The sequence below is a fragment of the Aethalodelphis obliquidens genome, unplaced genomic scaffold (assembly GCF_003676395.1).
Source record: "Aethalodelphis obliquidens isolate GAN/ISIS:26980383/991018 unplaced genomic scaffold, ASM367639v1 scaffold6, whole genome shotgun sequence".
NCBI classification, from domain to species: domain Eukaryota; kingdom Metazoa; phylum Chordata; class Mammalia; order Artiodactyla; family Delphinidae; genus Aethalodelphis; species Aethalodelphis obliquidens.
The window spans coordinates 32,407,838-32,429,339 of record NW_020837950.1 but is presented as its reverse complement, the minus strand read 5'-3'; the positions used below and the strand labels follow the sequence as shown (position 1 = coordinate 32,429,339).

The window sequence follows — 21,502 nt, the reverse complement described above, 5'->3', positions numbered from 1 at the left end:
TACTAACAGATTTCCTCTCTCGTCTTCCTCGTGGATACAAAGCAGCAAAATGTGATGAGAGTTCTTTAAACAAAAAGTCCGCACGTGAATTCTCCGTATCTCTGTATTGCAAATCGTCTAGAAAAACAGGCAAACCGAGGAACTGACTTTTAAAAATGGGGAGATTAAGGCTTACTTGGCGGAGTTGGGAGGATTAGCCGAAATAATGTCTGTGGACCTTAAATAGACATGTTTGGTACAGAATAAGCACTCAGTGAGTGGAAGCCGCTGCCCTTGCATTTGGCCAGCCCCAGGAAGCCAGGCCAACCCTTCCTTTCCCATCCTTGTGTCCTCAGCCAGCACAGTGCCTGACACGTGGAAGGCACCCCTGTGTCTGCCCAAGTAAACTGCAGTGAGCGGGGAAAGAAACCATACCTTAGAAAGATGGTGCAGTTTTCACAATTCCATTCCATCTGGAGCTTGGGCCGTAAATCCAAGCTCAATACTTCTCATCATCGTGGGCAGATTTCTCTGCCGGGCTCACAAACACCCAGACTCACTTGCTTTGGTCGTTAACAGTTTATTATTGGCACACTTATCAGTAAAGCATACATAAAATACAGCTGTTTTATAACACACGGAGCCACTGTGTCTTTACATGTATAGAGGAACATATTAATATGCAAATGGAAAAATTAGTTCTTTTATAAAGTTTCACATAAATACACTGGAATTGCTCCCAAAGAAAAGTCCCCATAAAAGAACTAGGTTAGGGCTTTACAAAATATTATACAGGAAATATACTATGAAAAGAAACAACAGTCAACTCAGATACAACAACGAAAAAAAACACAAAAGAGTTTCAGATTTATTAAACTGCCCACAAAATTAATGGATTACATGGCTTGAAAATATTTGGATCAACAGAAATTTTACAAACTCATACATTCTCAGGGGGCCAAGTGCCTTTCTTTACATCAAAATCTGCCTTGGTGTCTTTGATTACAAAAAGACGTTCCTTGTTTCAGCACTCGGGCTCGACTGAACCAACTCAGGCTGGAGGACAAATTGACATTAGCTCGGCCATAAATTACCCTGCTGGGCCCTCTTAGCTGTTACCCAATGAAAGAAAAGGTGAAGGGGAAAAAAAAATAAAGGTACATTTAAATTACTTTCCAAAAGTGGATTTTTTTTCTTTTCTTTTTTTACTGAAACAAGAAACTCTCAGATGCAAGTCAAAAAGCAGAAAATATTTTACAATATTAAAAAGTCTATCTGTAGTTGGGTTCGGCATAGAATGAGATCCTGAGCACTGAGGGTTTATTGACAATATGGCCTTCGTTGGATGGTTGGGTGGGGCGGGGGGCCGGGGCGGGGGGGGGGGGGGGGGAATGAAATTAACAAACGTGGTTAAAACCGAGCCAGGAGAAGCGCTAGCATTTGCTCTTACTTTAATTACGATCAGTGCCAGTATCTGTGTTACCTGTGAAGGCCTCCAGGGAGGGGTCATGGAAGTTTACTGGGAATGATCCTCTCAATTAAAAAAAAGAAAGGAGAAACTCAGATCGCTGTGGTTTAGAAATCGGTGTTTGCTTAGAATAGTTTTAATGTCTCCTCCTTCCTCTCCTGTGAGTAAGGATCTGAAATAGTGAGTGTAACCCATGGTGGCTACTGACAGTGGATTCTGGAGCTGGTCAATCTTACTGGGAAGCTTGGGGTGGGGGGTTTTCTGATTTGGTCTCTTGAGTGGCGGGAGGTTTACTGTTCCATGGGCTGCTGTTCCCCAGGGCGGGTGAACTGGTGAAGTCTTCCTCGTCGTCCATGCCGTTGGCCGCATCATACTGCGTGTTTTCTAATCTAGTGATTAGCCTTTCGTCCTCGTCCCCAAACTCACCTCCCATCAGAGTTGGCTCTCCTACCACCATCACATCCTGTGAACAGCAGCTGACATTATTACAGGGAAACTTTGGGAGAGAGAAGCTCAGCTTAAAACACTAGTGGGAGGCGCTGGGGGATCTAGGACAGACACACTCGTGTCCTGTACACCGGGGTCAAGTCTCAATGTCGGGGGGCCAAGACGCATATTGGATTTTTCTACAGGAAATAAACATCGCCTCCTGATGTGTAACAACCACGCGAGTTTATGTCCTTAGTGCGCAGCCTGACACCGGAGAACGAGCAATGCTAGCAATCTGCAGAAATAAAAAAATGGATTTTTCAAAATTAAAAAAATCCACGCTTTTCAACTTGCCGACACTGGGGACTCTTAAGAGGGCTGTGGAACCTTCTGCTGGGTGCTTTGCAAGACCTCCAAAAATCCACCACTTTTATTTAGGGCCTCTGGATGGCTTTGGAAACTAGCAGCCAACACGGGGAGGATGCAGTTCTGCAACAGTCATGCAACTCATTCCAAACGGCATTTTCTCTGTCCCAAGGACGGTATACATTTTAATTGAAGACAGATCTCTCTTTTCTCTACTCAGCCAGGCCCTTTTATGCAGCCGATATCCTTGACATTCTGCTACTTAATTATGGTAATTAATTTAGGTAAAGTTTCCGATAAAAACAATGTTCACACTGATTTGACAATTTGCATAGCTAATTAAGTCATTAGCAAAAACCTGCTGATTGCCAACAAGCCCTGAATTTACCATCTGTTATTCCATGGTGCCTGTCACCTATCCCCACACAGGCAACCCCACCACCAATCTGGGCAGTAAAGAGAGCCAGTCTGTCCAGCTGGCGCCGTAAAAGGAAGTTGAAGAGCACTAATTGTAATTACAATGATGAAGCCAGTAGTCATCAGAAATGGAAGCATGCAAGAAGAATCTATCTAATCACTCCTTTAAGTACAAATTGTCCTTCCATGCAAACAAGGAAGCCACCTACTGTAGCCGGGAGCTCTGCGGAGGCCACCGCTGCAGAAGCACGGGGACAGGGGAGAAGGACGCATACACAGGGCACAGCTCTGGCCTCTCTGTCCCAAGGGGACCCTATGGGGTTGATGGGTGACATGGGCATGGGACAGGACACCCGTCAGGTGGATCCTGCTGGGCGGGCTCTGAGCAATATTCTACTTAAGAGTGCCCGACTGCCATCAGCCTCCACTGAGGCTGGAAAATCAGGGCTGGCCATATGCTTTTGGGGACGTAAGTATGCATTTTCTGATAGGGAGGCTAATTTGCCTTGACAGCTGGGTAGACATTCTTTTCACTGGGGCAAGAGAGGCTTTCCTGGAGCAGTATATTAGTGGAATACTGCCTGTGGTCAGGAGAGGGTCCAGCGGCCCCGCCAGGGTCCTTCTAGAATTTTGAAGGTGCCAGTTGAACAAATCCCTTAGTGACCACCTGATTTGTTTTGGAATGGAAAACCTTGTTTGTTTGATTGATCGATTCTCCTTGAATTAGAGGGGAGATAATCAATAGGTTTCACACTGTGTTTTCAGACTAATCACTCTTGTGAATTGGTAACAGTGATGTTAAAGAGAAATGCCCCAGATGAAGCAAATGCCTAAAATATGACCTGGGAAGACTCAGCAATCGAGGTACTGGCAGGATATTCAGTTGTGTATTTCCAAGAATGTACTTATGATGCCACGAAGAGCCAGACATGACACTGACATGTAAGAGACTCGTGAGGACTCTTAAAGTGAGATACAAAATAGACACAGACTCCGAGTGGCAAGAATGCTGACAGGATTTTAAATGGAATGTGGCCTCCACCTGACCCGTTAGGGTGCTGGGGATAAAAAAGTGTTACTTCGTTGTGGGCAATTAGGAGACCGCGCTTTACGATCAGGAACAAAGGCAGGCGGGAAGACCAGGTTAAGATGGGGTGGAGGACGACATGAGGGTTAATTCCACCAAATGACCTGTGTGTAGCACATTTTGCAGGGCTGGGGAAACACATGCATGACGTGTCACGGGGCAGGAGAAGAATGTTAGAAGCGACACGTGGGTCTGCATTAGTACTGTGAGTCCAAGGTCATCGAGAGACGCTGGGAGAATGGGAGGTTAAGCATAATTTGGAAACAGAAGAAGCCAATTTAAGCGTGATATTAGCAGAGACGTTCTCGACATGTCAGATGCCTTCATTATATCAGAAAATAACAGTCATTCCAGAAAAGTACTATGAAAATAGTGATTTACATCACTTCAAATGGGGCTTATACGGGCTCGTAATATGTTCGGTATATCTTTGTTCCAGGAACGGCTGGAAAAGGTGCCCAGGCATGGATATCCTAAATTTCAGAGAGATGCCACATTTGCCTTACTGATTATAAAACGTATCCTTAGCCAGATGCATAATCATGCGTGTGCGTGTGTGTGTGCACGCATGTGTGCATGCGTGAGTGATTAATAGATGGCAAGTTACAAAAGAGATGTGTGCTAAGGACTTCATATGCACGTAGATACCTGAGGCCACTTACATAGTTACGAACACCTCTCTACCTGGCTCTTCTAAATCTCTGGGCGAGGATAGGGGTTCTCGGCTCAGCAGGGCTTGCTTTGTTATCCTCATACAAAATGAGTGGAGACATAACATACATTCTGGGCTCCCTCTGACTAGGGGATGTTGCCACCGTTTTCCCCACACGCCCCACATCTTTAAAAGTCCCCCCCCAACATTCAATATTGGTAGTGAGAGATGCATTTCCTTCCCGTCCCTGCTGTCTCGTGTGTCCCACAGGAGGCGATATTGGTCCATCTGAGAGTAACCCATATGGTCTCGACTCCCCAGGAAGCAGACCTCCGCTCCTCGCCAGGGGCCTGGAGGTGCCACCAGCTCTTGCCCGTGTCACATCTTCTCACTAATCCCCCGTGCAAGGACCACCAACCTCTGAGGAGGACTGGAAGTGACTCCTTTCAGGGCCCCTCAATGCTTCTCCTTAAATTGGCCAGAAGGGGTCACTGCTGTTGAATGACACAGGTCTCCATCCCTCCCAGGGTTGAGGCTGCAGTTCGGGATCGCTCCTAGCCCCTGCTCATGGAGTGAGAAGCAGAATCCAAGGATTAAACCCTAACCCTCGCCAGACACACACGTTGCTGCCGTGGCAGCTGTGCGGACCACAGCCGTGGTCGTGGTAGCACACCCGATCTGTACATGCCTTCGGACAAGGCAGCTAAGGCCTGCAGGTTGCATTTCTATTTAAACAGGAAAGGGGTGCTGGTCATTCAGGAGACAGGGTTAAATAATGTGGTCTCTACAAGTCAGCCAGTGCTTATACGTTTGACGTCCATTCAGCTGGAGGACATACAGAAATTTACACATTTTCTTAACCTGGATGACTTCCCTGTTTCTCTCAGCCATCTCTAAGTTTTACTTAATGAAAACATCCTTGTTTGCATGGCGGGGATAGTGCTGAAATTCTACTCGCACTTTCTAACGGCGCCTTGTTCTTGTCCAAAGGGTCTAGACTGATTAAAAACCCTCTTGACACAGGTATCTTCCACCAAAATGCAATTGCAGGTTGGGAGGACAAGAGCATAATGGAATAGAAAAAGTTAGGTGCTCTTTAAAAAAAATGGAAATGATTCCGACTAGGCCAGGTATGTCAAAATACATGGATGTGTATGCTGCTATTCTATACCCATGGCAGACATCACTAATGGATGGCCCACCAGACCCAGTCCAGGCTCAGAATCTTTCTCAATATTGTACCCTGTGAGCTGAAACCAGGAGTCTGAGCTGGCAGGAGAGAGGAAACCTCTTTATCACTTTATTAGACAGTGAGCTCTTCAATGACAGAGCTTGGGTGGGTCTTTTTTTGGATTTTTTTTTTTTTAAATCTTGCTATTACCAACACCTGGGATAGTGTGGGGCACATAGTAGGAGCTCAGAAAACACTTGTTGAACCAATCTGAATTCTTGCAGCCTTTAAGTAGCTATGTCAAATTTCCAGAAATCTCTGGAATGTACTTTCATTTGTTCGTGGAAACTAACAAACGTTAGTTTCTAAAACTCCAGAATTAGATGAATAAATGGGCTGCTTGTGTGCACTTTTGGGGTTGATTTATTTACGCCTGGCCATTTTTTTCTATGCATTTTCCCATTTAACCAGGACTGGGTATCAACTTACTGGCACCTTAATAAAAAGACTCTGTTTTTCTCCTTCGATTTTTTTTTTTTTCCTGACTCTTCTGGGGTGAAAACTCAGTTCAAAAAACAGAGGTAACTCTGGTATTTTTTAAGAACTACAATCCCTAGCAGTCTTAAAATGAAAATGGGACCTATCCCACAGGCTGGCCACTTTCTCATGACCTTTTCTTTCTAATGCAACAGGGATGACAACCGTGTCCTCTGTCTGTGGAGGACAGGAGGAGAGGTCAGGTAATTCTCAGGTACTGATGGGGTTGGTTTTAGCCAGAGAACTGACCAATGGAAAATGGGAGAGAGTGGGTGGGGGACAGATTTGAAAGACACAATTAGAAGTAAGTGGAGAATCCCCTGGAAATGAAAGTCCACTCTCACGTGGAGAGAGATGGTGTAGGATCAGAAGCAGAGGTTGAGGCCCACAGACCAAGAGAGGGAAAAGAGTGAGAAAGAGGGAAAAGGTAAAACTGCATCGCTTGAGAGAAGTTACAAGAAAGGGCGCATTTTTGAAGACATAGTATCTAGAGGGTACCTATGAAGCACCATGAAAATCCCAGGATTTGAAGGATAGTCAAAAGCCTGGTGAGGGTGATGTGACAAGGGCAGCGGAGAAGGAAACCCCACAAGTCATCGTGGTGGGGAGAAGGGGCAAGAAATGCTTAAAGACACGTGAGAATTTAAAAGTGGTAAGTGGTCTAGTACTGGGATGAGGAAGTCAGAGTCAGGAAGGAATCAGGCAGAAGGGAGCAAATCGAGGAAGAAAACATGGGAGGTGAAGAAAGTTCCCGCCCAGTTTACCCTCTGTGGGGACGCCCTCAGCTGTCAGTTTTGGAGTTCAAAGAAGCCCCCTTCTGAGTGGCCCATTTCCTTTGTCAAGACCCAGAAATGAAAGAAAGGGGTCAAGAGGTCGAGAGAGTTGAGACCAAACCAGGGGCTGAGCCTCCCCCTAAGCTAATGATATGGGAAAGCGAAATCCACTGAGCTGCATTTGTAGTGGCCTTGAGTTAATTACCTGAGTCTTAAAATAAGAGGGGATGCCCATGTCTGGGGGGGTTTGGGGGGCAGTCGAAGGACAATCTGGAGCCTTAGTGCCAGGAGCTAGTTTCCAGGGGAGCACAGGGTCCCGGTGATGGAGCTGAGAGTCCCTTATATGCCACCAGCACCCTGCTAAGTGATATTTTAATTAAACCTTAAGTGACATATCTCCTGTCTACGACTCTGAAGGCTTTTTCATTCCGGTCCCACTGCAGCACAGACTCTCCATATTCCTTTCTAAGTCCCAGTGTGTCGTGGAAGGTTTCCAGGACAGAGCTCCTCCCCCTCTCCCACCCCGTGTCCCTGCCTTCCCCTCCCCCGCCCCCCACCCGGCCCAGAAGGTCATTGCAGCTCAAAGAGACTTTGCCGTAGGGCCCCTGGACTCGGGGAGACGACAGGCAAAGGCAGGATTTCAGCCTAAAAGGAAAGCGAGACTTACAGGTACCTGACTGGACAGACTCAGGTTGGCGGCTGGTGCCTTCTTCTTGCTGCCCGTGCTGTTGGCAGTGTTCCCAGCGCCGCTGTTGGAGGTGCTGCTGGTGGAATTTTTTCTTTTTCTCCGTTTCGTTGTCGGTTGCCTTGTGGGCTCTGCTGCAACATGAAACATGGAAGGAGGGTCAGTGCCAGGGTGACCACCAGAATACGGGCCCTCCAGGGAAGCCATTTTTTGTAAGTTCAAAAGAGTAGGACTGTTGATATTTTTTCCACTTCTTTTAACTTGATGAAACCTAAAAAAGAAAGCTGCTGATTTATTTGTAGCACACAATGACTGAAACTCTTTTCTTTAGTATCTTGATAAAGTGCTTTGTATTTAATTGTTCTTCCTGATGTCATCTACTGTGTGTCTAGAAGCTCTTAATATGTCTTAGGGTGAGTTACACCACTACTATAGTTTGAACTTAAAATATTATTAACATTATGAATTTGGGGCAAAAAAATTTTTTGCGGTCTACCCTCTTTTTATAACAAAAGGAGGGCTCTGGGACTCCTAGGGAACCTCCAGGGGTTGAGAGAAGTATGAGCCGAGCTCAATTAAGTGAACCGGTGAGTTACAGCAGCACCTACTGGCGAAGTCTCATATTGCAGCCCAGCTCTATCATACACTGAAATGTTGAAAAATTGGCCAAAAAATTTGTGTGGGTTTTTCCTGTAACATCTTATGGAAAAACCCGAACGAACTTTTGAGCCAACCGGATACAAAGAAGAGGAAGTGTCCATCCCATCAGCCACTGATGTGGAACTTAGGGATTCCCAAGCTCAGTAGAAATACCCATGCTTTGGATCCTGGTGTCTAAAAGATGCAACTAATTTCAAAATTCCTGGGGAAAAAAATGTCTTAGTATGCTACAGCCAACATATGAATGAAGAGAAGCTAGACCTTTTCCAGAAAGGTCTGTTTAGAAATAGAAAAAAAATATTTTGGACCTGAAGGATGAGGCAACATCTTAATAGAAGTATAGGGACTCATGGAAATGTGTAGTGAAAAGAATATTATTTATTTATTATGTATTATGAGCATGACTCAATATTTTCATATTTTTAATGTTTTCTATGTCATTATTTTACATTCACAGCAACTCTATTAACTAGGTACTATTATAATCTTTGCTTTGAGAATGAAAAATCTTCAGAAACCTGTTCCAGGCATTTACTAAATGAATTGGAAATGGCATGTAAGAGCATCCTTTTTGCTAACCCTATTCTAGATGCAACTCTGATGGAGAGAAGGTAAGCCAGGACCATACTGGAACTAAGTGAGGTAACCCTGGAGCATTTTCTTGAGGCATCTATACTGCTTCTGATGGACAATGGGGAAGATCTCCTTGAAGGTCATTTCAAAGACCACTTAGTCCATCATGTTATCTCTGACTTTTGATGAAGTAGGAGATTATGTTTCTATTTATATAACATATTTTCCTTCATAAATATTTTATCTCTAATGTTTAAAGAGTTTCATCAAAGGGCCTAACATCCCTATCCGTAGAGAGTTATGGGTGCTTATTCTGAAGGTTATGGAAACAGGAAACAGAATTGTTCCAGCTCATGGGGCTGGAGGAGACTTGAGAGGTACATTCTAAAGTAAAGCAAACACCCAGCTTTCCCTGACAGGCATCTTCTTCCTTTGACTTGAATTGAAATCGGCTGCTTTTAAAAAAAAAATTCGTAGTTTTTCATGGAATTTTGGGGAAATACACCTAAATGGTAGGCTCTGGATCACTCCCACTGGCAGTAGGTAGCTGTGGTAATAGAGTCCCGAACTGAAGACATAAAAACTTACTGTGACATAGGGCCCTCCACTGACTAGCTTCAGCTAACTTTGGCAAGTTACTTCTTTAAATCTCAGGCCTATTATATCGAATGGGAATAGCAAGAAATACCTCATAAGGTTGTTGTGAGGATTCAGTAAGAGAATGGAAGGTCTGAGAGGGCTGTGGTTTGTGACTATTTTCATGTAGTGTTATACCCACAGTGGCCAGAGCAGTGCCTGGCACCTAGTAGGGGCTCAATAAATACTTGTTGAGTTAATGACTGAATTAATGAATAATATATGAATTATATGTGCACATGTTGTGAAATAGGTTTTCAAAGCATCTAGTGAGCGAAACTTTTTCCTTTGAAGCCTTATTGGTACTGAAAGAAAATAAGGCCAATTTACGCACGTTTAACACATTTGAAAAATAATGTTCTAAATGTCTACAATTCCTGTAAGATGGGGATGCAGCTATTCTACGTAAAATAATGCTCATTTTTCTCAGCCTTCTAAGTATGTACTTGGTTACATCTGCTATATTCATTTTACATAAAACCCCTGGCCAATTACCAGCGGAAGGTGACCATTATATTTTGTGATTCAGAAGGCTATGTGCCTCGTGTTAATAGTTACTCTTTATAAAAATAATTTTTAGCGAATGGATACGTTGTGCTTTTATGATCAGTGAGGCTCGACACATGCCTGGGAGTGAAAATGTACTAGATAGAAGGACAATTAATGATGACTGGAAGCAGTAATTTCAGAACCCCAGCAGGAGACTATAGTATCTAAACTACATTCTAGGGAAGTGAGAGAAATGGAGTCTTTTATGTATTCCTTTCATGATCAGAGAACCCTTTGATATTATATACCTTAAAAAAATAGAGCAAAAATATTTATTTATTTCCTTCCTCCCTTCCTCCTTTCCTTCTTTCCTTCTCTCCTCTATTCCCTCCTATTCTTCCTTTCTTCTTCCTCCCTCCTTCCCTTTCTTTTCATAATTTCTACCATTCTTCAAAGAACAAACAAAATCACAGTAAGCCATGAGCAGCTACCAGTCTTGTCCAGTGGAACAACCACTGGACTGGAAAACAGGAAACCTGGGTTCCGATTTCGGCTTTGTCAATATTTTCTTGGTAACGTTAAATAAATCAGTTTCCTCCTGTGAGTTTCAGGTCCTAATCTAGCAAGTGATGAGACTGTAGAGGATGGTCACTACATCTAAGAAGGATGTTTGCCCTTCACAAAGTCAGTGTCTTTGGGTCCAATATCACGGTCAGGATATCCCTTATAAACTACTTTGCTGATACATTTATGATCACTTCCTTTTCACACGCCTTCATCCCCAGAAGAAGCCTCAGAAAAAGCATGTAGATGGAGAGTGAAGAACGAAGCCGTACCTGGCGGCGCCACCATCCGCTGCCACTTCTGAAACAAGCAGGTCTTCAGGCAGTCTCGTGGACTGAGGTTGTAAGTTTTATGTCTGGACATCAGTTCCTGCATTGGCTCCAGTATTACACACAACTGCAAGGAGTTCAAAGACATCGGTGTTTTACTACTTGATAACATTATTTGCAATAGATAATTTTAACAGCTGGAATCCAAAAGAAAGTTTAAAGGTACTTCACCCCCAACCCCGGGTTTTGATTTTCTCTGTATAAGTTTGGAGGAAAAGAAATATTACCAACACTTGATAAGGCCCACTTAATTTACCATCATTTATAATATCATATTATAGCTGAGTGTGGTTTATACACACACACACACACACACATCCCCACACTTTCTGTACTGACTGTTGCGTGGATATATGTGGTTCTATTCTGAATTGAAATGATTCTCTCTGGTTAAAGAAAAAAGCTCTCTTCCATGGAGCGCAGCGTGCTCTGATTTCCACTCTGGTCTCTGCTGTAGTTCCTGTTTGTATAACCACACACTGTGAGTTACAATGCTAGTTTATGTAGATTATGTGGCAGTGAAAGCCGTCCTTTAAACTTTGGAGAAGAAAGTGGCAACTACAGCTATGTTTTTGATCCTAATTCTTATAAAGGGCCATGATGAACACTATTTTATTTTTATTCATATACTCATTTGTATTTTACACAAGATGAGAATGTCAGTAACATATGCTGACTTTCATTCAGTATGGGAGCTTTTTCTGTGGTTCTGCACACGGTTGCCCTTCTTCTCTCCCTTAGTTAGATCTTTCAGCTTTACTTTGGTCCAAGACTTCTGATGACAAAGATTAATGAATGAAATAAGAAGGTAAATTCAGTTAGGATTGCCTTGGACTTTTCTGAATTCTTTCTCATTTGGAAGCTTTTCAGAATGCTGCTGCATCGAAAGGGCAAAGACCAAGACTAGGAACAATGCATCCATTGCTGTTTCAGTTACAGCTATACTAACATTGGCAATGCACCTTCCCATGTGGAAAAAGGTCATTTTATTATGAAAGGCAGATGTGCAATCCCCATGTTCATGGGGCCATCATTTTTACTACTCCCTTCCCTTCTGCCATTTCTCACCTGAGTATTTCCCTGGAGTCCACATTCCTTATTGTCCACTGGTTCTCTCTACCTGGAATTCTTTGCTCTCCCTCTTCCCGGCTAATGCCCACTCAGCCTTGAAGGCAAAGTTCCTTCCTCTGTTAGGCCTTTCAGCCCCTGGCTCTGCACCTCTCCCTGTGCGGGCTGAGTTGGATGACTCTACAGCTCTCCCAGAGCACACAGCCCTTTCTGCTCTACAAACTTACTCATTTACTTTTTGTAACCATCGGCTTCCAAGTCTCTTTTCCACTCAACTTTGAACTCTTTGAATGCTGAGACTATGCCTTTTATCTCTGTGTTCCTAGATTTGGCTCAAATGAATGGATGCATTTAAGGAGTGATTCTTAGAAAGACTGGAGGACCTTTCTATGCCAATGTTCCTCAAAGTCTAAGGAACACTTCTGTCAGAATCAGAAGAGTTGATTATTAAAAATGCAGACTTCCAGACTCTGCCCTTTCTGTTTCACTGAGTCTGGAGGTGGGGTCCTGAATCTGTATTTTAAAAAAGCATTCTCCTATCTAATTCTGATAAATATTACCCAAAATTGAGATCCACTGCAATGCATATGCTGGGCTTTAGAAGAGACAAATATAGAAGCAAGACATGCACAAATCCCCAGGGGTTTCCAGCTCAAATTCCCCTCTCTTCGTACCCCCCCACCTCACTTTTCCACGCCCTTCCTCTCTTCTCAAGCCTAGGCATGATAATCAAAATTGCCTTCATCTAGAAAAATTTCTCAGCCCTTTTTACCTATCAATGATCTAAACTTTGCCAGAACCACAAACCCCATTTAAGGGCCAACTGTAATCTCCTTCCATTTGCAGTTTCTTTGGAAGAAGAGACTAAGATTTCAAAGCCTGAACAACACAGGTACAATGTGAGCCAGAGAGACAAAGCTACTGGACCCTAGTGTATCAGGCTGTAAAGTAATGAGATCTGGGTTAGTTATGATGCATCTTCAATCTTGTCTATCTTCTTGTTTACTTTGGAGTCCTTTTTGAAACCTAAAATGTTAATAAGGAAAACCCTGTGAAAGAGGGAGGGTTACTATGCAATTAAGTCCATATTCCAAGACTGCAAGTGTGTATTCCTCTACTAACAACTCCACACTGGAAATCAAAGTATGTGCAAATTACAGACAACCTCAAGTCTTCCCCTGTCACTCATACCAAATGGAGTGAAGGATTCCACAATCATCTCTACACATAGAGATAAGAATGGATTATCCACCAAAGAAGAACCACTGCTAGCTTCAGACAGGGTCAGAAGATGTTTGCATCTATTATTAAGCTAGGGCAGTAAGAAAAGCTTTCAGAGAAATTCTAAAGACTGGGAAAACTTTTTCTTTTAACTAAAAATGTTATAAAGGTTTTAAAGCCATTTCCTTTTTGTCCATTCCCATTCTTGAGCGATTGACTTACAGTGGCTATAAAATACATGGATGGAGTGGAACAAACATGGACTTAGAAATCAAGAGACCTAGGTCTAGATTTTGAGTCTCTCACCAGATGCATACCCTTGGATGAGCCACTTAGTAATGCTGGGTCTCAGTTTCACCTGTAAAACGATACCCATCTTGTATATTGTTTGGGAAATTTGAGATAATACGTCTTGACACATAAGTTCAACAAACAGATATTACGATTACGTATTAGCAAGCACAGCACAGATTGCAAAACAAACCACATTTCTATGACTTTAAATCAACAAGCATTTATTGAGTTTTCTCCTAAGTGTCAGGCCTATTTGGACCTAGAAAGGATTATCAGCATTTCACATACTAGGAAGTAGGAGAGTTGCGTTTATTGTGAGAACTCACGAGCTCATTTTCTCTTTCTTTTTTCCCCAGGTGCCTTTCCTCTTGGGGTTTTGGGCAACACTTTTTACAGGTGCTAATCCTCAGGATTTATCCCTTCCCCTTTCATGTAAAAATATCTTCCCGTTGCTGTAACCCACCCCAAAAGAATTTGCATCTCTGAATGCTAATCAGGAATCCCCAAAGTCATTTTTCTTCCAGTGGAGGGGTACTGGGCTGGAGAGACATCCCGCCCCTTATTCATATATGCAAATGAGCCTCCAGCTCTGGTGCAGAGATGGTGCCTTTGCCAGGCTGCGTGCTGTAGGTGGCAGAACTAACTCAGACAAGAGCCTGCCTTCTCCCGTAGCAAGCCAGTGCATCTTGGCAACAGCAAAGGCCTGGGGCCTTATGAAAGGAGACCAGGAAAGTTCGGGGGGTAGGTTCCCTCAGTCACTAGCCAAATCCTTCTGGAGCCAGGATTCCTGCTCTCCCTGAGGTCTCAGACCCCCTTGAGAATCTGGTGAAGGCTATGCAGGCTGTCTTCCAAATTTTATACAAAATATCTGGAGGTTTATGAACCCTCTTACATTCCCATCCATTGATTCCAGGTAAAGAGTCCCCTGTTTGTAATATATATGATCCAGGCTACAATATAGATGCCTTTGCCCCCGCCCTACACACACACACACACACACACACACACACACACACACACACACACCCCTCACTCCAACCTCAAAGGCATATTAATGGAACTGAGCATAATAGCACAGCGTCCTTTGATTTTTAAAGAACAATTTTATCTGTAAAGTTGTGTCTGCTACAAAGTTCCCAGTGGACCAGTCCCTTTGCTTGAAAAGAAAGGCCTCAGACAGTGACATCTGCAACACTGCAGCATCATGAGTGAATTTGGTCTACACCTGCGGGGGGTGTTGGAGGTGTGAAAAGATTTCGATCTAAAATAGAACCGGAGGATAGGAAACAGAGACTCCCAACCTGCCCTCAGAGGAAGGGAACTTAAGAAGTGAGAGACTGATTTCCCATAAGTACTTGATTTAGAGATGATGGAAACTTACTTCCGGACCAGTGAACAGCTGCCATGAATCCGTCCCCATCCTCCAGCCAATGAACTTGCTGCTGGGACTCTGGCTGGACCTCCCTGTCTTTGCACTCCTTGTCCATAAATACAGCCCATCCCTAATCCTCAAGGGACTCACTGGGGCTGGCTCACAGCATGTTTCCTTAATTGCAGTTCCTCCGCTATTCCTGAATAAACTCAACTTCTGGTCATTTGAGCTTGCCTCAGTTTACCTCTTTATTTGGGTTGCCTGAAGATACCAGGAAGAATCCCAGGGCACTGTGCAAGGTGGCAGGAGCCAGCAAGGCCTGAGACCTCTTTTTGAATAGGAAGCTCCTGCCAGGTCCACTTAGAATCGCAAAGAAAACCACTGCCCATTGCCCATCCTGGCAAAGCTCTGAGGATGCCTTTGGGTAGATTTAGTGAGAGTTTTAGGCCAGGCTTGCTCTCCTTATGCTTCCGACTTCATTTTCTGGGATTCTGGCCCAGCACTGACACTTTGGTATGAAACCAAAACCTATAACCACAATGGTGACTTGCTGAATGAGTGAATGAATGGGTGGATGGATGCATGAATGATTTAACAGATATCTTGGCCAGATTTATAGCAAGGAGTCATTTGCTAGTAGCAGACAAATTGGGCATTGTCCTCTGGGCTTAGAAGTGATGAATTTGTCCATTTGATAAATAACTGATTGCCTCCTCTGTGGAGAATGCTTTGTACATGTGCACATGTATATACCCAATTACCACATGTCCTGGCTGGGCAGGGACATCTTAGCTCAGTCCCAGGACTTCTGTCTTTGTTCATAGTAACAAAGAACCTGGTAGATCCAGACAGTATGCTATTTTGTTTTGTTTTCATCTGACAGTTCTCCTGGAGAAATTTGATTCTCCTTAGCTGCACACCCACACCTTTTCTTTTCGCTCATCTCCTGGCCTGAACCCAGGACTGGGTGATGCCTATCAGAGTTGGCTTTGGCCTAAAAAGCTGATGCCTTGGGGTTGGCATTTGGCTAACTCCTAAAGCTGGGTCCTGACCTCCAACATTTAATTCAGTCTTTTCCAGATCATGGATGACATACTCTGAGCTTGAATCACTGACCTACTTTTTGCATATAGGTCTGTCCAGGGTTACTGTGTCCATAGCAGCTCATGTTCTTGCCTTGAACATCTTCCCTCTTTCTCAGTCATCTTAGCCGGATATTGGCAAGCTACAGCCAGTGGGCTAAACACGGCCATGCTTATGTATTGTCCAGAGCTCCTATTGTGTTACAATGCCACAGTTGAATAAGTATGACACAGTCTATATGACCCACAAACTCCCAAAATATTACTATCTGGCCATTCACAGAAAGGTTGCTGACCTCTGTCCTAAACCAATGCTACTCAAAGGAGGCCGTCTGCAAACTATTTGTTATGTGTCCTTGACTGGATAAGAGCTTGAATTAGAGTATAATTCAGTTCATTGCCTCTTTCATTAAGAAAGTCTTGTGTCAAAAAATAACTCAGATGAACTAAACAATGTGTTCAATCAGGTAGTTGCTTTACATTCCAAAGCAAGCTCCTTATTTTGGTGTGGAGCACTAAGTGATCCACAGTCTGGCGCTGGTCTGCAAACCATATTTGAGTCATAATAGTATGACCATTAAGGTCCTCCATGGTCCAGCTCAGATCTCACATCTGTCTCTGACCATCCCCAACCACAAAGGACTCTTACTTCTGTAGCACTTATTACTAACCTACGTACATCCCGGAGTTAATATTTGCATTGGGAATTTTTCTTTCTTGTGGACTTGTTTCATCTCCTTATCTATAGCAAGCCTTATTTTACTTTTCTCTCTCTCTTATTTAACACGGTATTAGGCATACTCAAATATTTGTTGAGTCATAACTTAAAAATCGCTGTGGAGTATCTAAACTTTGTTTGTCCCTGGAGTATGCAACTGACATATATCATTAACCCTCACCACCTCCTGGTCCACTTTTAACAGGTGAGAAATCTCAGACTCAAAGCCAGTAAGTCACACAGAGCTGATATTAAAGAGTGTGATTTTTATAATGTAAAGGTTATACAACCATCTGAAGGGCAGAAAAGAGGTTCACAGTCAAGTTTGCCTGACTTCAACCCTGTGCTCCTAACGCCTTACTGCTCTGTTGTCTAACTCTCTGAATATGAATGGCCTAAATCTCTGCTAAGATAACAAGTTCCAAGGCTCTCCCTGTCTCTTATATTGTTCCTTGCACATGGTATTGTGCAAGGAACAATATACACAGAGAGGTGTATCTCTACACAGAGAGGTGGGTGATACAGAGGGGTTCAGGCTTTGGAGCCAGATTCATCTGGATTCAAACCCAATGGCTAGTCTGCCATTTACTAGCTGTGTGTTCTTGGCCAAGAATTTCAGCCTTGGGACTTCCCTGGTGGCACAGTGGTTAAGAATCCGCCTGCCAATGCAGGGGACACAGGTCCAAGCCCTGGTCCAGGAAGATCCCACATGCCACAGAGCCACTAAGCCTGTGCACCACAACTACTGAGCCTGTGCTCTGGAGCCCGCAAGCCACAACTACTGATCCCATGTGCCTAGAGCCCGTGCTCTGCAACAAGAGAAGCCACCACAGTGAGAAGCCTGTGCACCGCAATGAAGAGTAGCCCCTGCTCGTTGCACCTAGAGAAAGCCCACGTGCAGCACCAAGACCCAATGCAGCCAAAAATATAAATAAATAAATACATACATTTATTTTTTAAAAAAGAATTTCAGCCTTTCTGAATCTCAGTTTCCTCATCTGTAAAATGGAGATACTGATATTTATCTCTGAAGGTTTGAAACAATATCTGTGAATCCTTAATGCAATGCCTGGACCAAGGTCAGTGCTCAAAAGATGGAAGTTGGTATAATGATAAATACTGGTTGCACCAGGGGTGCAGTTTCCCTGAGCCAACACAGCAATGTGTGATGTGATTGGTTAGCTACTCCGGGAAGTTAATCACTTGGTCTCCTTGAGACTTAGGGCGTCTAAATGCTCTAAGGGATGGTCATCAGGACAATGGTCCAAGGCATTTTAGTAGCTAATGTCTCTGATAATGATCCATTTTTAGAATTCAGGGATAAATACAAAATGTTCACATCCATAAACCAGAGTCCTTTCTCTTTTCTTTTTCCCCCAGTAACCTACCCTTCTGGCTAACTCTGAATTAGAAAGGTATCAGAGGATGGGCATGATTATAAACCAGCTCTTATCTAAGGGTGAAGGAGTCTCTCTTAATTAAGAAACACATCACAAAAAGAGATCTTATATTAAAACAATAGAAAAATATAACGTACGGAATCTAAAAGGAAAACAAAACAAAACAAGCAGGTAATTCCCCCAGAAACAGATAAGAATGAATAACAGGCATCCACGTGAGTAAAACCCACTCTGACTCCGAGGGTGAAAAACAGGAGAGGGAAGGAAATGCTTTCCCTGAGAAGCTGTGCAATTCCAAAGCATCAGATTATGATTTGGGTTTATTTCCTGATAGGATTAAAGGTAGATTGATTGTCCAATTCAAAACATCCTCTTTTTTATCTGAAGATTCAACCAGGGGAGACTTTGCTTTTTCTCAATTGTTTTGCAAATTGATTACTCAGGGAAGTTATCACATCCAACCCTGGAGATTGGCAGCTCTCTCCAGGCTCCAGGAGAGGAGGGGGTATAGTGACAACCACTCAGGACTTGGAGGGACCATCCCCTTCCAGAGCAAGCAGTCATGCATGCGCGTTGCAATATCTATGCCTTGATCTCAATTTTGAGGCTGCAAGGAAGGATGCCTATGCGTGGTCACGGAGGCCGCTGGCTGCTTTTCTGACCCACCCTCAGGAGAGAAGCGTTGGGCGATTTTCCTGAGCTACAGAGCCAAGCTCACGGCTGTTTTCGGCAGCACCAGCCAGGCCCACGAAGAGATGGTTCCAGGCTTCCAATGCTCATTCTCTTTCCTTCGGACCCATGGACTTAATCTCTCTGCCATGTCATTTGGTACGGGCACCCCTTCCACAGTGCTCTGGTCATTTGCCTTCCTACCCTTAGACCCACCCCCTCCTCCCAGCTCTGTAGTGCAGGGGAGAGACCCCTGCACACTATTTCCCAGCTTTTTTTGCCAACTGGCCTTGGGTGAGCTTTGGCCAGTTGGAGGCACCAGGAAAGACTGGAGGAAAGTGGGTTGAGTTATTTGGCTAGGGTTGCCGTAACAAAGTATCACAAACTGGGTGGCTTAAAACAACAGAAACTTATTTCTTCTCAGTTCTGGAGGCTAGAAGTCTGAAATCGAGGTGCTGGCAGGGCTGTGCTCCCTCTGAAGGCTCTAGGGAAGAAGACTTCCTTGCCTCTCCCAACCTCTGTTGGCCCTGGAGTTCCTTGGTGTTCCTTGGCTTGTGGCTGCATGGCTCCAACCTCTGCTTCCGTCTTCTCATGGTCTTTTCCCCCATGTCTCTGCGTCCTCTCCTCTTCTTACAAGGACATTAGTCATTGGATTTCCAAATAAATTCACATCCTCAGGTTGCAAATAAACATGGATTTTTGAGGGACACCACTCACGGTACCACATGGGTAAAGAAATAAGTAAGGGTACTTCTTGTCCTTTCTGTGGTTCAGATGGCCTCTCCAACAGCTGTCACCAAGGCCCACTATGGTGCCAGCTTCTATCAGGAGGCCTGACAGTAACACCTCGTATGTAGGGGACTTACTGTATCTAAAAGGTGTGTGGAGGCATCTTGTGTAGGGGTTAAGCATGCAAACTAGTCTCTGGTTTGAATGGCAGCTACTTAGTAGATGAGTGACCTTGGGTGAGTTACTTAAGCTCTTAGTGTTTGAGTTTCTCCATCTGCAAAGTCAGGATAATAATGCTACGTAACTAATTACATTGTTAGAAGAAACAAGAAAATCTGCTTAAAGTATGTACCTAGGTTCTAACATATGGAAATTGCTCTATACATGTTTATTATGATGGGGGGATAATCAGTCTGGGGAGGGGGCAGGTGCTTCTTGGAAGACATTTGGAAATTTGTCAGAACATACCTATTAAAATTTCATGGATGTTCCCTGCCCAATGCACATATATGCACAGCTTAATTATTAGATTTTGGTGATACAACGGTTGTTTAAAATGTTCATTTTTTTTTCTACTCAAAAAAATTTTTTAACGTCTTTATTGGAGTATAATTGATTTACATTGTTGTGTTAGTTGCTGCTGTGTAACAAAGTGAATCAGCTATACGTATACATATATCCCCATATCTCCTCCCTCTTGCATCTCCCTCCCACCCTCCCTATCCCACCCCTCTAGGTGGTCACAAAGCACCAAGGTGATCTCCCTGTGCTATGCGGCTGCTTCTTACTAGCTATCTATTTTACATTTGGTAGTGTATATATGTCCATGCCACTCTCTCACTTCATCCCAGCTTACCCTTCCCCCTCCCCGTGTCCTCAATCCACTCTCTACGTCTGCGTCTTTATTCCTGTCCTGCCCCTAGGTTCTTCAGAACCATTTTCTTTTTAGATTCCATAGATATGTGTTAGTGTATGGTATTTGTTTTTCTCTTAGATGCTGGAAAAAGGAAATCAAAGTGTAGAAAAGTATAGTAGAAAAAATTAAAATTATGCATTTGTCATATAAAATTAAGTCAAGCATAATAAAAATGGTAAATAAAGAAAAAAATGTTCAGTCAACATGCCTTTCCTGTGAATAACTTGATTTTATCACTGAGCCATTGCCACAGGTATCCTATTCATGTGTTCTACCAGTGTCTCTAAATTCTAGGGTATAGTAGCTGGAAAGTTTCCAAAGGAAAAAGGAAACATCTGCCTGGAAATATCCCACAATCATTAACAAATATCTAAGGAGTTCTGTCTGTTCCTAGAGGACTATGAGCAAATTTCAGGTAAATTTAAAAAATTCTTGTTGAGCAGTTGTTATGCCCTCAGATGAGTCCGACACTGAAAATGAAGGTCAGTGGCTCAGAATGACTCTACATGCCTCTTTATTGTCTGCCAATGTATTAGATGGGGTTCTCCAGACAAATAGAACCAATAGGATGTACGTATGTATGTATCTTAAGGAACCAGCTCATGTGATTGCAGTGGTTAGCGAGTCTGAAATCCAGAGTTTCCATAGCTGGAATCCCAGGCAGGAGTTAATGCATCAGTTTTGAGACAGAATTCCCTCTTCTCCAGGAAATCTCAGTTTTGTTATTAAGACCTTCAACTGATTGGATGAAGCTCAGCTCAACAGTACTCTATTTTACTTAAAGTCAGCTGAGGGCTAGACAATAACCAAGGAAAAACCAAATGCAAAATATCTTTACAGCAAAACCTTTGATTAGCCTTTGACTAAATAACTGGTACTATAGATGCTATGAACTGAAAAGTGACAACCCCACCACCAAATTCCTACATTGAAGCCCTAGCCCCCAATGGGACTATACTTGGATATAGAGCTTTAGGAGGTCTTTAAGGTTAAATGAGGTCATAAGGGTGGGGTCCTAATCTGATAGATTGGTGGCCTTGTAAGAAGAAGAAGAGACCTCAGAGATCTCTCTCTCTCTCTCTCCACATGCACACACTGAGGAAAGGCCATGTGAGAATATAGCAAGAGGGCAGTAATCTGCAAGCCAGGAAAAGCACTCTCACCAGAAAGGGAACCCTGCCAGACCTTGATCTTGGACTTTCCAGCTTCTAGGACTGT

The 21,502-nt window shown here is 43.5% G+C and overlaps 1 protein-coding gene across 8 annotated transcripts in view; it reads right to left on the bottom strand.

Moving 5' to 3' along the window:
- Positions 1 to 543: 543 nt before the first annotated feature.
- LDB2 (LIM domain binding 2) overlaps positions 544 to 21,502 on the bottom strand; it is a 381,494-nt gene continuing 360,535 nt past the window's right edge. The window contains exons 6-9 of one of the 8 annotated variants that reach the window (XM_027103290.1): positions 10,759 to 10,882; positions 7,547 to 7,698; positions 4,817 to 4,959; positions 1,680 to 1,910 (exon numbers count right to left, since the gene is read on the bottom strand). In XM_027103290.1, coding sequence (XP_026959091.1) covers positions 4,855 to 4,959; positions 7,547 to 7,698; positions 10,759 to 10,882 — 381 coding nt within the window. In that variant the 3' untranslated portion in view covers positions 1,680 to 1,910; positions 4,817 to 4,854. Of the gene's footprint in view, positions 1,911 to 4,815; positions 4,960 to 7,546; positions 7,699 to 10,758; positions 10,883 to 21,502 lie in introns of those variants that run through there. The other 7 variants (XM_027103293.1, XM_027103292.1, XM_027103288.1 and 4 more) reach the window with 7 other exon arrangements.